The sequence below is a fragment of the Eleutherodactylus coqui genome, chromosome 6 (genome assembly GCF_035609145.1).
Source record: "Eleutherodactylus coqui strain aEleCoq1 chromosome 6, aEleCoq1.hap1, whole genome shotgun sequence".
NCBI classification, from domain to species: Eukaryota; Metazoa; Chordata; class Amphibia; order Anura; family Eleutherodactylidae; genus Eleutherodactylus; species Eleutherodactylus coqui.
Genome location: NC_089842.1, coordinates 90,362,665 through 90,379,751, shown reverse-complemented (window position 1 = coordinate 90,379,751; position 17,087 = coordinate 90,362,665). Strand labels below are relative to the sequence as shown.

At 47.4% G+C, this 17,087-nt stretch overlaps 1 protein-coding gene across 1 annotated transcript in view; it reads left to right on the top strand.

The window, feature by feature from the left end:
• The window catches only part of LOC136632358 (carcinoembryonic antigen-related cell adhesion molecule 8-like), a 122,209-nt gene that overhangs the window by 89,837 nt on the left and 15,285 nt on the right, over nt 1-17,087 (top strand). Inside the window, exons 5-6 of the mRNA XM_066607166.1 lie at nt 3,040-3,163; nt 7,781-7,824. Coding sequence (XP_066463263.1) covers nt 3,040-3,163; nt 7,781-7,824 — 168 coding nt within the window. The remainder of the gene's footprint in view (nt 1-3,039; nt 3,164-7,780; nt 7,825-17,087) is intronic.

Here is a 17,087-nt window from a genome sequence, read left to right as displayed (position 1 = left end):
AGCTTTGTGCTCTTAGTGATATCTGCTCTGGCACATTATGGAGCTGCGCTTCTCAAATACCAGCTGCCTCCTTTCTTGTGCAACTGTCTTTTTCTAACAGGCACAGATTCTCCAGGACACAGCACACACGGCTCTCCAAGCCAACTCCTCACTACTTTGGCAGCTCTCTCTTCCAGCAATGAGGTTTTTGGAATTGCTCCCCAGCTTGCAGTTCTCTGTGATCTCAAGTCCTCCAGATCTCCCACCTGACCTCTGCAGCCAGTAAGAAGTCACATACAACACTCCATAGAGAAAAACACCAACTGCAGTAATATTACATGACCGGTATAGGTCGCCCTTATACCAGCAAGATTACATAACTATAGGAACCATAACAGAGCTCATTACAGCACAAACTTGAACCTGGGCTCCCTTCTTACAGAATAATGATGCATCAGGTAGTTAGACAAGCTGTACGTCCATCTTTGATTCGTCAGGGCCAGAGAATCGCTTTAAGGACAGTTTTAATACTTGAACAATATTCGTATTAACAGAAAGCAGTCCTCTACAGAAGGAGAGGTATAGTACGTACATTACAACAACAAACGTGGTTCCCAGGGTGACAGCTTGATTTTCCTAATCCAAAGTGTTTCATTCAAATTGGCGCATGATTGGTGAATTGTCTCCGTTCCCCTGTCCTCTCTACCCATACTTGCAGCCAAATATTTAGACAGGATGGGCCAGAAATCCTTCCTTAGTGGGCTGCCAGGAGCTGTGAGCTCGGGTTAGTAGACCCGCGGCCTGGCCAAGACACTTATCCGTATTACGAGTATATAAATGCGCTTGTGGTATACTCTCATGAAGCCAGCCAAAAACACTGTCCCTACTGTGTTTTTTAATATGCTGTGGAATTATGTCTGGGGGCCCCGTCAAAGGTGCCAAAAACAGCATTGTGATGGAAATGGAAAAGAACAAAACTATTTGACCAATCAACTACGCTATTCTATGCCCCAAATATAACGGAAACAAACAGAATCTTTTTTCAAACACCCCAAAGTGGTGTCCATTTCACTAATATATAATACAACAATGTTAGAAAAATAAATGTCACCGCGCTACAAGGTACTTAGTATTAAATGAAGAACACTTTTCCTTTAGCGATGAGCATAAAGGCAAGCGATAGTGTAAGAGAGACACTTACTGGGGAGGAGGGGGGTGTGTGGGAACAGAAACCCCCTCCTTGAAGTGTAGACTCCAATTACAGAAGATGGTACACGCCGGTGTACTGGATAAATCCAAGGTTTTTATTAATATTCAATCCACCGATTGTGGATAACGTGTTATACAGGCAACGCGTTTCGGTGTCCCAATGACACCTTTCTCAAGCCATATAATACATAAAAAACATCAAACATGTACTCACTTTTATGGTGAAATCGAAAATGAAAGTGTGCATTGCATCTGTGGGTAGCGCCATTTTGTGGGCGGGGTTTGCCGTGATGACGCATGACATGGTGGTGGTGCGGAACAGGATAAAAACAAATGGAGGATAGGACAAAAAAGTAAAATCTAGAACTATGCGGATGAGAATGTATGGATGACGTGGGTCGTCATCACGCTAGAGCCCCTCCCTCACTATGACGCGACGCGCGGTCCCCACGTGACCACAGCGCGCCGCTGGACACGCCCCCAACACCATACCTCTGCACTAAACTTCAATTTCCCATTTATCAGCTGCTCGTTTTTGCTTGCAGGGTAGAGAGTCAGCTCCAAACCCCTTATCCATACATTCTCATCCGCATAGTTCTAGATTTAACTTTTTTGTCCTATCCTTCATTTGTTTTTATCCTGTTCCCCCCCCCCCCCCCTCCACCACCACGTCATGCGTCATCACGGCAAACCCCGCCCACAAAATGGCGCTACCCACAGATGCAATGCACACTTTCATTTCACCATAAAAGTGAGTACATGTTTGATGTTTTTTATGTATTATATGGCTTGAGAAAGGTGTCATTGGGACACCGAAACGCGTTGCCTGTATAACACGTTATCCACAATCGGTGGATTGAATATTAATAAAAACCTTGGATTTATCCAGTACACCGGCGTGTACCATCTTCTGTGATTGGAGTCTACACTTCAAGGAGGGGGTTTCTGTTCCCACACACCCCCCTCCTCCCCAGTAAGTGTCTCTCTTACACTATCGCTTGCCTTTACGCTCATCACTAAAGGAAAAGTGTTCTTCATTTAATACTAAGTACCTTGTAGCGCGGTGACATTTATTTTTCTAACATTGTTGTATTATATATTTCTTTGTGAGGGTTACCCTGCACTAGGGAACCCTTATTAATGTCCTGCAGCTCTTCGGTTAATACGCGGATTGGGTACTCACGGAACCCCTGTGAAGTGGAGTTTTTTGAAAAACCTTGCGGCGCATTCCTATCTTACACATCCGTTTCACTAATGATAGTGAATGGTTCCGTTTGTTTCCATTCAAGGGAGTTCCATCACCGTTCTGTTTTCGACACCTATGATGGAAATCCTAGAGAGAATCCAAGAGCATAGCAAAAAGTGCAGAATTTACCATGGTTTGTGGTGCGGAATGTGAAAACTTACGTTGAAGTGAACAAAAAAGCTCTCATTCAATAACTACAAGCATAGATCTTGAAGTGTGAGAAATTGATATATGAAATATTAGAAAGTTGGAGAACATATTATTATACAATAAAAAAAACTTTGCTGAAACTGGAGATCTCTAAAAAGTCCATAATGAGCATGAAGATCTCCCCCTCTGTATACTGGCTTGTGAGATAAATTGTCCACATCTCTAATAGGAGCCTATAGCTTCTGATCCAGCTGCTGCCTTCAGGTGCCGCTGTGTGTACTGGCTGTGTCTGTTATGTAGCATATACTCTATTTCTCCCTGCATTGTAGATAGAAGATAAAGAGCACACGATAGATATGTGGGAACGCAGTGTTACCCGACTATATACATTTCTTACATTTTGTTTTGTTAATTTAAATTTTATTTGCTTTTAATACCTCCCAATACTTTTGCAGATATAATATCACAAGGTAATGGAATCTCGGCAATGACAATTGGAATTATAGTGGCCATTGTGCTATTATTGATTCTTATCGCAGCCACAATTTATCTGTTCATCATGCACAAACGACGCAAAAGGTAAGTAGACAGCATGCAGCACAATACGTAGCACTGTGCTACAAATACTACCTACTGTAAAAGACCTTTTACGATTAGGGCTCCTGCACACGAGCGTATGTGTAAATCTGCTCACCGGAGGATGACATGATTGCGCTTTGCGTGGGCAATGATAAGACATTATCCAGACATTTTTCTGTAAATTTTTACAGTGCTGGGCCAGATCACATTGATGCGGGAGATACTAGTTTTGAACTGACTCAGCAGCCTAAATAGTCCCTGGTGTTAGCAATTAACACCACAAAATCACTCAGTAACGCGCACAATTTCATGCGGACGGTGTGCACATTTGCATAGCCACATAGACTGCTACTAAGCATGTCGTGTATTTTTTTGCCTGATGGAAATGCATAATGGAAAAAATAATGTGAGGGAACCCATTGAAATCAATGGGTTCTATTGTCTGCAGTTTGTCTGAGCGATCTTGGGTACGCACTAAGGGCTTATTTAGACGACCGTATATCGGCTGGGTTTTCACGCCCGGCCGATATAAGGTGTCCTTGTCTGCAGGGGGAGGAGGCTGGAAGAGTCGGGGGCAGGAACTGAGCTCCCCCCCCCCTCTCCGCCCCTTGCCACTATTTGCAATAGGAGGTGGCGAGACGGGGCGGAGCTAAGTAACAACGCTTAGCTCCACCCCTGTCCTGCCCCTCCCATTGCAAATAGTGGCGAGGGGCGGGAGCTCAGTTCCTGCTCCTGGCTCTTCCATCCTCCTCCCCCTGTAGACAAGGACAGCCGATATACGGTCGTCTAAATAAGCCCTAAAATTGCCCTCGTGCACGAGCCCTCATGTGAAATATGGGAACTTTGCTACATTATTGATACTTAAAGTTTCAGTCCCAACGTCTACAGAAACTCTACTCCTGTTTTCCCCAATAACGTCATCTGTTCGTGTTCCCAATACAACATCTTCTGTTCGTGTTCCTTCCTATTTTAACTTTGTCATATGAGCAACCAAAGGGCCGTCCACGCCAATGTCAAAATCAGTGACCCTTTACTTTTGTGCCCTAATGACAACAGTTACAGCTCTGTCTGATATCTCTCTCTATATACAATATATACCTATATCTCTCTCTGAGAGACCTGGAAGAGTTGTCATTGGGGCACAAAAGTAGAGGGGCTGCAGGTAGCAGGTTTGTATCTTTAGGGTCCATTCACATAGGTGTATTTTCTGTCCGTATTCAGTCTGTATGCAGACAGCTGGTGCACGTAAAAAAATCTCAGCATATGCGTATTTTCTTGCACAGCCTATTTTGTGCGTGCGCGAAAAACAGTAGTGCACGAATTACTTACCTGCATCCTCTATCCTGATGGAGAACTGCTCCTAAAGCTATCTTTGGAAGATCCCTTCATTTGAGGGTGGTTTCAGGCATCTGTATGCACAATTACACTCATGTCCACGGGGAAAATATGATTTAGGATCCGCAGTGGATCTCCCGCATGCGGATCCGCACCCCATAGGGATGCATTGACCACCCGCGGGTACATAAATACCCGCGGATCGTCAATAAAAGTGATTTAAAAAAAAATGGAGCATGAAAAAATCTGGACCATGCTCCATTTTCGTGCGGGTCTCCCGCGGGGACGGCTCCCGCGGGCTTCTATTGAAGCCTATGGAAGCCGTCCGGATCCGCGGGAGACCTAAAATAGGAATTTAAAGCATTTACTCACCCGCAGCGGACCGAGAAGGTCTTCTCTTCCTCACGGCCGCATCTCCCTTGCTTCGGCTCGGCGGATGTGCCCGGCGCATGCGCGCGGCACGTCGGCGACGTGCCGCCGGCGTCAGGAATTCATCCGCCGGCCGAAAATGAAGATCCGGCCGTGAGGAAGAGCAGAGCGTCCCCGTCCGCTACGGATAGGTAAATGCTTTTAAATTGCTATTTTCGGCGCTCATGTCCGCGGGGCAGGAGGGACCCGCTGCAGATTCTCCATTGAGAATCTGCAGCGGATCTGATTTTCCCCGTGGACATGAGGCCTAACAGAGTTTTCTTTTCCCTTTTTGGACTTTTCAAATTTAGTGACATAGCGCAGCAGTTTGAAAAAACAGCGGGAAGATAGGTCCTGTACGATCTTTCTCACGCTCAGTTAATACTACAGGTGGGAAAGATAGGGCAAGTTCTATTAATGGGGGAGAATCCCGCTAGTACAAAACTATACTATTGAAATCAATGGTTTCGTTTTGTCCCGTTACGCATAAGGAGACACGAACACGTTTGTCTGTTTAAGCCCTAAGGGCGGCATCACACGGGCCTATGCGCTTTTGTGTGCAACTCAGTGCAATTTATTTGAGCTATGAACAAGTCTTTTTTTACGCGAGTATTGGCGAATTTTACTGTACTTTTTGCGTGCTCAGGGCATGCTTTTTGCATATGGAACACAACCATTCCTGATTTAAATGGCTGTTTAGCCTAATGAGTTCCAGATATGTTTTTTCCAGCTGAATAGTGCAGCAAATTACGCATCCCATCCACATTGTGCGCCCGCATTTGCACGCACCATGAGGAAGATGGAGCATGCTGCATTTTATTTTGCAGGGGCAAAATGAAGGAAATGAGAAGTAATGCGTTAAAATCAATGGATTCTATTCCTGCGTGCATGCAAATACGCCCGTGTGAATCTGGCCTAAAGGGAGCAGGTCTGCAGCATGGAGGTGCTGTGTATGTAATCTACTATATATTTGACGATGTCTGTTTGTTGGAGCGACACGCACAAACTGTGCGACCGATTGACATGACATTTTGCGCACAGTATAATCTCGACCTGGAGTAGGTTATAGGCTAAAATTTTAATGCAGCAACCCCCAAATTTGCTTTCACCGATGGATTCTACGTCCTGGATTTAGTATTCCTGGTTGTTTTAAACAAGTAATTCCCACTAGAAGAGTCAGACTGAGCGTTGACCATTTGTGTTTCAGGAAATGATCTGTCCCTAAACAGGAATACATGGAGCAACCGAGGATCGAAAACCGCTGTCCATAGCAACCAATCACAACACAGCTTTCATTTTACCTCAGCAGTATAATATATAGCAACTAGAGATGAGCGAACGTGTTCGGCTCCGCCCCTTTTCGCCCGAACACCGAACTTTGCGAGCAATTCCGTGCTCGGGCGAAAAAAGTTCGGGGGTCGCCGTGGCAGCGCGGGGGGGGGGGGCGCGGCGGGGAGTGGGGGGGAGAGGGAGAGAGAGAGGGTTCCCCCCTGTTCCCCGCTGCTGCCGCCCGCGCCGCCGCGCCTCTCCCCGCCCCCCGAAGCTTTACGCGCGGACACTGAAGTCCTCGGCAAAGCCGGTGTCCGGGTGCGGAAGTGTTCGTTAAGAACACGTTCGCTCATCTCTAATAGCAACCAATCACAGAGTAGCTTTCATTTTACCTCAGCAATATAATATATAGCAACCAATCACAGAACAGCTTTTATTTTACCTTAGCAGTATAATATATAGCAACCAATCACAGAGCAGCTTTCATTTTACCTCAGCAGTATAATATATAGCAACCAATCACAGAGCAGCTTTTATTTTAGCTTAGCAGTAAAATATATAGCAACCAATCACAGAGCAGCTTTCATTTTACCTCAGCAGTACAATATATAGCAATCAATCACGGCACAGCTTTTATTTTACCTTAGCAGTATAATATGTAGCAACCAATCACAGCACAGCTTTAATTTTACCTCAGCAGAATAACAAATGAAAGCTGAGCTATGATTGGTTGCTATTGGCAGCAAAAAATCTACAATTTTACTCAAATCGGACTAGAACTGGGGATTTGTATACAGCACAAACAAACAGATATTTTGTGTTTTAGATATAAGTAGCTTTCATTTTATCTCAGCACTGAGGATTAAAAGCTGTTGCCTATAGTAACCAATCACAGCGCAGCTTTTATTTTACTTCAGCAGTATAATATATGGCAACCAATCATAGCGCAGCTTTTATTTTACCTCAGCAATATAATATATGGCTAATACATTCACATAGCATTAATCAGCATCGGTGTGCTTACACGTATTTATGCGTACGTTCTGATATCCTCTTTTCTTACTTAAAATGTCCTGTTTTGTATAGCATGCGTTCTGTATCGGGTACCCGGGCTATAACTATATATATAAAGCGCGAAATTTGTTTGTTTGTGTCGTCTACAAATCCACAGTTCTGCTCCGATTTGAGTGGAATTGTGCATGAGCGTTCTTCAGCACCCGGCGACAAATACTGGTGGGATTAAAAATTGAAAACTCACCGACTTCCTCTGTAATTTTTGTTGCCCATAGCAACCAATCACAGTGTAGCTTATTTCTTATACTGTTGTGGTAAAATAAAAGCTGTGCTGTGATTGGTTGCTATGGGCAACAGCTTTTTATTTTGAACAGCTTCCATAACAGTGTGGTGCGGGGCTCACTTTGTATATTCCAGGACTGCTATTCATAAAATCGCCTGCTACGCTGGTAAATCTTCTAGTGTGTTTCTATAACTGTTAAAACAACAGCCCTCCATTCTGAAGCTCATAGCTTTTATATATGTCAGTTATCGGATTTCTCTTTGCATTTCTTTCAATCTATGATGATTATGCTTCATTATGATTTTCAGCCCGAGTCACACGAATTCAAACGTGAAAGGCTCATCCAAAAATGGTAAGTTCCATATAATGTATATTTGACTTATTCAAGGTTCAGATACAAAGTAACTTAAAGTTTAAGTGAAGTAAATATACAAAACTTGGGATGGCCAATCAAAACCCAGGCTGGTATAACCTGAGCTTGATCGGTATTATTTGTTTCCTCTCGCATGGGCTGCATTCCCACGAACGTATATCGGCTCGGTTTTCACGCCGAGCCGATATACGTCCTGCTCATCTGCAGAGGGGGGAGGATGGAAGAGCCAGGAGCAGGAACTGAGCTCCCGCCCCCTCTCTGCCTCCTTTCCGCCCCTCTGCACTATTTGCAATGGGGAGAGGCGGGACGGCGGCGGGGCCAAATTTGCAGAACTTAGCCCCGCCCCGCCTCCTTTCATTGTCAACAGTGCAGAGGGGCAGAGAGGAGGCAGAGAGGGGGCGGGAGCTCAGTTCCTGCTCCTGGCTCTTCCATCCCCCCGCCCCCCTGCAGATGAGGACACCGTATATCGGCTCGGCATGAAAACCGAGCCGATATACGTTCATGTGAATGCACCCTTACCCCTTACAGCGCAGGCATATTCCACAGCGTTGTACAACGATTGTCCTCACTCATGGTATCATTCTACAATCAGAGACACAAGTATAGTCATTTCCCATTAAGCACTATAGGCCATATGTATGCATGACATGCCACAGACATGATCCCCTACCCGGATCAGATGTTGATCATGGGGTTTTCCTCGGTTGCTGATTTATACGATCAGTTCTGACTCTGACCCGCAGGAAGCTTCTGCTCAGATACTTAATTATTACACTTCCTATCCCCCTCAGGGCTCCGTCACACAGGTGATTTTGCATGCAATATTGCAGACTATAAATCCCGTTGATTTCGATGGCTTCCTTCACATTCACGTTTTTGCGCCCGTATTTCTGTCGGGCAAAAAAATACACAACATGCTCTATTTTTGTGCGCACAAAATCAGGCATTGTTAATTTCTAATACTGGGGAGTAATAAGGCTACTGAACCATTTCACAACCGGCACAGGTGTGTCCTGCGTCGATGTGAACGGGTCTAGCAGTGCAAAAAAGTGTAGTAAACGATGCGTAAACGCTCGTGAGGACACATTTGTAACAAATTTGAAAACGCTCCTCATTCATTTCAATAGGCGATGCATCGCGTTTACATTTGCTGAAATGCACTAAAATAAAACAGACAGTATTGAAAAATCGTGGCATTAGAAACGCTGCACTTTAACCGTCGTCTGAGAAGCCCCTTTAAAATAAATGGCGGCTTAGTACAACGTTTAATCAGCGCGTTGGCCTAAGAAGATGCTCCAGGATTGTTATTTCAGGATTACAAATATTTCTCTCTAACAAATAGTCTAACATTACAAATCAGCCAAAACCCAAAAATAACATCCTACAGTTTCCTTAAAGTGGTATAAAGTATCTTCTGTCAGTAGGTTTCAGACAGAAAATAAGGAACCTTCCCATGTGACACATTGCTTTACACAATTACTTTACACTTCCTTATAATTTCTTTCAAAAAACATTGGTAGAGATTTTTTATATTGCATCAGAATTCTGCCACAAATTGTGGTAAATAATGAGGTGCAGGCGCCAAAGTTAGTATGTGCCAGATGCTTTTTACAAATGTCATGACCAGTGTGCAGCAGAGATGGGGTGGTGTAAAGAAGAAAAAATGTGACTACCATGACTGGCAAACTACGGCCCATTTGTCATTCCACATGTGCCATGTTGATCTTTGAATGTAAAGACCTGGCAGAACAGATCACCTATGTATTACGCGATCGGCCATTTATTTGAATAACTATGTGCTACAAGGGACTTTCCGTGGTAATATCTGCTTGCCAGGGATTTAATAAGCCAGACCTGCAGCTATGAACTTCATGAGAGATCCATATCATTTATAGACAAGCGGCGTGTCTCACTTCTTGTTCCCTTCTTGTACAGTGCGCTATTCACAGCCCAACTATGCAAAGCAGATAGGTGCAGGGTGTGTGAGGAGTCATTGTCTAATGTCCAGTAAATGAAACCAAACATTTACCAACAGAAAGGAATCACATTACATCCAAGTTTACAAGTTCAGACTCTCCGTAGACTGTGAGGTATACAGTGCATGTATGAACTTGAAGTCATTCTCAACTGCCAACATTTCTTTCCTTCTGAGAATTCTATGCAATAATTATTTATTTCCTTTTGCAATGTGTAAAAAAAAAATACATGGGTGAAAAAAAGTAAAACAAACAGATATATTCCCATTATTGATTTTGTTTAGATATGACATAAGCCTCATATTGGTATGGCACCCTTCATTTCTCGGTTTCCATAACCCCCACTGCAAACTTGGCTGCGCTTAGGGTTCAGAGCAGAGGCGTAACTTGAAGTTCCTGGGCCCCAATTCAAAACCTGTAACGGGGCCCCCAACTATAATGCTTTACTCATAGTACTGGGCACTCTATATGGAGAAAAGAGGCCTTATGGGCCCGCTAAGGCTCCTGGGCCCGGGTGCAACCGCATCCCCTGCACCCACTATAGTTAAGCCAGTGGTTCAGAGTCATCAGAGGGGAGGGAATGGAGGAACCACTTGGCATTGACTTCCCTGTTCAGCAATTCTTTCCCTGTTCACCAGAACAAACCTTCCCATAGGACAATTGTTACAACCCTGTAGCAAAAACCAGGAGAGTCCCCCTTCCTCGTTTGTCCACAGCATAGCTGCTCTCTGTCCACTCTGCAAGCTTCACAATAGCTGTGTCTTTTCCCTCCTTGTGAACTATCCTTAGGACTGTTTCTGCAACACTGCAGCACACCAAGAGAGACTCCTACATCAACCTCCATCCTGCAACAAGCACTTCTCTTCCTGCTCTGTTCTATTCCTTTGTTCCCATCCCCCCTTCCTTAAAGTTGCAGTCCTATTACACAGAAAACTTCAAATAACCTGCAAATATTCACATTAAAATTAGAAAAAAACTTTCCCAAAAATGTAACTTTTTTCCTGTAGATTTTGAATTTAAGTCTCATGTAAATACACTTGGTGCAGAATTCAGTTTCATTAAGTGCATTTTTAACCCCTTACTGACATAACTAATTTTAGCTTTAAGAGCCAATAAGGCCGAATGCCCACGGCCGGATCAAATTCAGACTGCGAAATCTCACAGCGGAATCAGACCCTGTGCCCCGGCATTGACCCCCACGGATCCACTGTGACTCACTGCGGGACTGACTGCTTCTATTGACTGCATAGGACATGCTGCAATTTATTTTTTTCCCCCACGAGCGGAAAATTGCAGTTGATTTCCGCTCAGGGGCATGAAAAAGCGTTTTCCATAGCATGTCCTATAGGGCGTATTTGCTGCAGGATCCGGAGGCGAACACTCACTCCGGATCCTGCAGTGCAAATATGGCATTGGGCCTAAATCGTATCCATTTGGTGTTACAGTGGTCATAACTTATTTTTTCGGCCATGAAGTTGTATGACACCTTGTATTTTGCAGGATGAGTTCTAGTTTTTATAGGAACCAATTTTGGGTACATGTAAGAAAATAACTTTTATTTGTTTTTGCTGCAGAGTAGTGGAAAAAAACAATTTTACCATTGTTTTTTGTGATTTATTTATATTATATTTACAGTGTGGTATAATTATGTTATCTTTATTCTATGGGTTATTATGATTATGACAGCACCAAGTTTATAGAGGCTTTATTATTAGAGATGAGCGAGCACCAAAATGCTCGGGTGCTCGTTACTCGAGACGAAATTTTCGCGATGCTCGAGGGTTCGTTTTGCGTAACGAACCCCATTGAAGTCAATGGGCGACTCGAGCATTTTTGTATATCGCCGATGCTCGCTAAGGTTTCCATTTGTGAAAATCTGGGCAATTCAAGAAAGTGATGGGAACGACACAGCAATGGATAGGGCAGGCGAGGGGCTACACGTTGGGCTACATCTCAAGTCCCCAGGTCCCACTATTAAGCCACAATAGCGGCAAGAGTGCCCCCCCTCCCAACAATTTTTACTTCTGAAAAACCCTCATTAGCAATGCATACCTTAACTAAGCACCACACTACCTGCAACAAAGCACAATCACTGCCTGCATGACACTCCGCTGCCACTTCTCCTGGGTTACATGCTGCCCAACCCCCCCGCACGACCCAGTGTCCACAGCGCACACCAAAGGGTCCCTGCGCAGCCTTCAGCTGCACTCATGCCACACCACCCTCATGTCTATTTATTAGCGCGTCTGCCATGAGAAGGAACTGCAGGCACACACTGCAGAGGGTTGGCATGGCCAGGCAGCGACCCTCTTTAAAAGGGGCGGGGCGATAGCCCATAATGCTGTACAGAAGCAATGAGAAATCCAATCCTGTGCCACCTCCATCAGGAGCTGCACACGTGGGCATAGCAATGGGGAACCCATGTGCCACACGCTATTCATTCTGTCAAGGTGTCTGCATGCCCCAGTCAGACCGGGGTTTTTTATAAATAGTCACAGGCAGGTACAACTCCGCAATGGGAATTCCGTGTGCACCCACAGCATGGGTGGCTCCCTGGAACCCACCGACTGTACATAAATAAATCCCATTGCATTGCCCATCACAGCTGAGGTAACGTCAGGTTTAATGCAGGTGGGCTTCGGCCCACACTGCATGCCCCAGTCAGACTGGGGTTCTTTAGAAGTGGACACATGCAGTTACAACTCCCTGTGGACCGACAGCATGGGTGGGTGCCAGGAAGCCACCGGCGGTACATAAATATATCCCATTGCAGTGCACAGCACAGCTGAGGTAACGTCCGATTAAATGCAGGTGGTCTTCGGCCCACACTGCATGCCCCAGTCTGACCTGGTTTTTAATACATAGACACTGGCAGGTACAAATCCCTAATGTGAAGTCCCTGTGGACCCACAGCATGGGTGGCTCCCTGGAACCCATCGGCGGTACATAAATGTATTCCATTGCAGTGCGCTGCTCGGCAGAGCTAACGTCACATACAATACAGGTGTGCTTCGGCCCATAGTGCATGCCCCAGTCAGAGTGGTAATATGTACCTTAACAGTAACCGCGTTGGTGGGAATGTGGTGGCGACTGCAGACCTAGTAGCGCGGTTTTATTTAGTTGGTTTTCGGAATGTGGCCAGGATTAAGTGGGCCGTGGCGGGGGGATGGTGGGGGGGCTCTCTTGTGTCGGTAAAGGTGAAATTCTTGGACTGCCACCAGACGGACCAATGCAAAGGTATTTGCCAAGAATGTTCTCATTGTTGGAGGAGGAGGGGGATGTTTTTGAGGCACTACGTGTCCTCTCCACGTGTCCGTGGTTATATGCACCTTAACAGTAACCGCGTTGGTGGGAAATGGCCTTGCCACCATCATGTCTTTGGGAAGCCTCCGTTTCCACACCCCAGTGACATAGCATTAGCAGCGGTATAGGTAGAGCCCAGAATTAGTAACATTTCAGCGGTAGCATTAGGGACAGGCCCCAGTAACATATCACTAGCAGCATTATAGGGGGAGCACAGTATTAGTTCCATTTCAGTAGTAGTAGCAGTCCAGACAGGCCCCAGTAAAAATTCCGAAGCAGCAGTATAGGGGGAGCACAGTATTAGTTCCATTTCAGTAGTAGTAGCAGTCAAGACAGGCCACAGTAACATTCCCGTTGCAGCAGTTTAGGGAGATAACAGTCTCTTTCACATTTCAGTAGTTGCAGTATAGACAAGGCCCCAGTTACATTTATCTTTATGTAGCAAAAGTGTAGGCCAACCCCACATACCCCACATGAGTGCAGGCGAAGCCCATAAAAATTACTAGGATTACACTGTAGGCGAGGGCCCAAAAAAATTGGTGTACCAACAGTAGTAATGTACCTCAGAAAAATTGCCCATGCCCAACCAAGAGGGCAGGTGAAACCCATTAATCGCTTTGGTTAATGTGGCTTAATTTGTAACTAGGCCTGTAGGCAGCCCAGTTAAAATAAAAATTGGTGCAGGTGCAAGTTTCAACGCTTTAATGAGAACTGAAACGTATAAACATTATTTACTAAAGTAATATGACTGAGCCTTGTGGGCCTAAGAAAAATTGCCCGGTGATAGAGAACGATGCTTCCATCCGCGGGTGCAGCCTACGTATTGCTTAGGTACCGCTGCTGTCCGCTGGTGGAGAAGAGAAGTCTGGGGAAATCCAGGCTTTGTTCATCTTGATGAGTGTAAGCCTGTCGGCACTGTCGGTTTACAGTCGGGTACGCTTATCCGTGATGATTCCCCCAGCCGCACTAAACACCCTCTCTGACAAGACGCTAGCCGCAGGACAAGCAAGCACCTCCAGGGCATACAGCGCGAGTTCAGGCCACGTGTCCAGCTTCGACACCCAGTAGTTGTAGGGGGCAGAGGCGTCACCGAAGACGGTCGTGCGATCGGCTACGTACTCCCTCACCATCCTTTTACAGTGCTCCCGCCGACTCAGCCTTGACTGGCGAGCGGTGACACAGTCTTGCTGGGGAGCCATAAAGCTGTCAAAGGCCTTGGACAGTTTCCCCTGCCTGTGCTGTACATGCTGCTTGATCTCCGCGCCTCCGCTGCTACCTAGCCCTCGGAACTGCGTCTTCTGCCACTAGCGCTGTCGGATGGAAATTTTACCATCAGTTTGTCCGCCAGGGTCCTGTGGTATAGCATCACTCTCGAACCCCTTTCCTCTTTGGGTATGAGAGTGGAAAGGTTCTCCTTATATCGTGGGTCGAGCAGTGTGTACACCTAGTAATCCGTAGTGGCCAGAATGCGTGTAACGCGAGGGTCACGAGAAAGGCATCCTAACATGAAGTCAGCCATGTGTGCCAGGGTACCTGTACGCAACACATGGCTGTCCTCACTAGGAAGATCACTTTCAGGATCCTCCTCCTCCTCAGGCCATACACGCTGAAAGGATGACAGGCAAGCAGCATGGGTACCCTCAGCAGTGGGCCAAGCTGTCTCTTCCCCCTCCTCCTCATGCTCCTCCACCTACTGCTCCTCAACGCGCTGAGATATAAACAGGAGGGTGCTCTGACTATCCAGCGACATACTGTCTTCCCCCGCCTCCGTTTCCGAGCACAAAGCGTCTGCCTTTATGCTTTGCAGGGAACTTCTCAAGAGCCATAGCAGAGGAATGGTGACGCTAATGATTGTAGCATTGCCGCTCACCATCTGGGTAGACTCCTCAAAGTTTCCAAGGACCTGGCAGATGGCTGCCAACCAGGCCCACTCTTCTGTAAAGAATTGAGGAGGCTGACTCCCACTACGCCGCCCATGTTGGAGTTGGTATTCCACTATAGCTCTACGCTGCTCATAGAGCCTGGCCAACATGTGGAGCGTAGAGTTCCACCGTGTGGGCACGTCGCACAGCAGTCGGTGCACTGGCAGATTAAACCGATGTTGCAGGGTGCGCAGGGTGGCAGCGTCCGTGTTGGACTTGCGGAAATGTGCGCTGAGCCGGCGCACCTTTCCGAGCAGGTCTAACAAGCGTGGGTAGTTTTTCAGAAAGCGCTGAACCACCAAATTAAAGACGTGGGCCAGGAATGGCACGTGCGTGAGGCTGCCGAGCTGCAGAGCCGCCACCAGGTTACGGCCGTTGTCACACACGACCATGCCCGGTTGGAGGCTCAGCGGCGCAAGCCAGCGGTCGGTCTGCTCTATCAGACCCTGCAGCAGTTCGTGGGCCGTGTGCCTCTTCTCTCCTAAGCTGAGTAGTTTCAGCACGGCCTGCTGACGCTTGGCCACCGCTGTGCTGCCACGCCGCGCGACACCGACTGCTGGCGACGTGCTGCTGCTGACACATCTTGATTGTGAGACAGAGGTTGCGTAGGAGGAGGAGGAGGAGGAGGAGGAGGGTGGTTTAGTGGAGGAAGCATACACCGCCGCAGATACCAGCACCGAGCTGGGGCCCGCAATTCTGAGGGTGGGTAGGACGTGAGCGGTCCCAGGCTCTGACTCGGTCCCAGCCTCCACTAAATTCACCCAATGTGCCGTCAGGGAGATATAGTGGCCCTGCCCGCCTGTGCTTGTCCACGTGTCCGTTGTTAAGTGGACCTTGGCAGTAACCGCGTTGGTGAGGGCGCGTACAATGTTGCGGGAGACATGGTCATGCAGAGCTGGGACGGCACATCGGGAAAAGTAGTGGCGACTGGGACCTGAATAGCGCGGGGCCGCCGCCATCATGTTTTTGAAAGCCTCCGTTTCCACAAGCCTATACGGCAGCATCTCCAGGCTGATCAATTTGGCTATGTGCACGTTTAACGCTTGAGCGTGCGGGTGCGTGGTAGCGTATTTGCGCTTGTACTCAAACACTTGCGCTAGCGACGGCTGGACGGTGCGCTGAGAGACATTGATGGATGGGGCCGAGGACAGCGGAGGTGAGGGTGTGGGTGCAGGCCGGGAGACGGTTGTGTCTGTGTCCTGAGAGGGGGGTTGGATCTCAGTGGCAGGTTGGGGCACAGGGGGAGTGGCAGTGGTGCAAACCGGAGGCGGTGAACGGCCTTCGTCCCACCTTGTGGGGTGCTTGGCCATCATATGCCTGCGCATGCTGGTGGGGGTGAGGCTGGTGGCTCCCCGGCTGATCTTGGCGCGACAAAGGTTGCACACCACTGTTCGTCGGTCGTCTGCACTCTCAGTGAAAAACTGCCAGACCTTTGAGCACCTCGGCCTCTGCAGGGTGGCATGGCGCGAGGGGGCGCTTTGGGAAACAGTTGGTGGATTATTCAGTCTGGCCCTGCCTCTACCCCTGGCCACCGCACTGCCTCTTCCAACCTGCCCTGCTGCTGCACTTGCCTCCCCCTCTGAAGACCTGTCCTCAGTAGGCTTAGCAAACCAGGTGGGGTCAGTCACCTCATCATCCTGCTGCTCTTCCTCCGAATCCTCTGTGCACTCCTCCCTCGGACTTACTGCAATTACTACTACCTGAGTGATAGACAACTGTGTCTCATCGTCGTCGTCCTCCTCACCCACTGAAAGCTCTTGAGGCAGTTGCCGGAAGTCCCCAGCCTCATCCCCCGGACCCCGGGAACTTTCCAAAGGTTGGGCATCGGTCACGACAAACTCCTCCGGTGGGATAGGAACCATTGCTGCCCATTCTGGGCAGGGGCCCGAGAACAGTTCCTGGGAGTCTGCCTGCTCCTCAGAATGTGTCATTGTAATGGAGTGAGGAGGCTGGGAGGAAGGAGGAGCAGCAGACAGAGGATTCAGAGTTGCAGCAGTGGACGGCGCAGAACTCTGGGTGGTCGATAGATTGCTGGATGCAC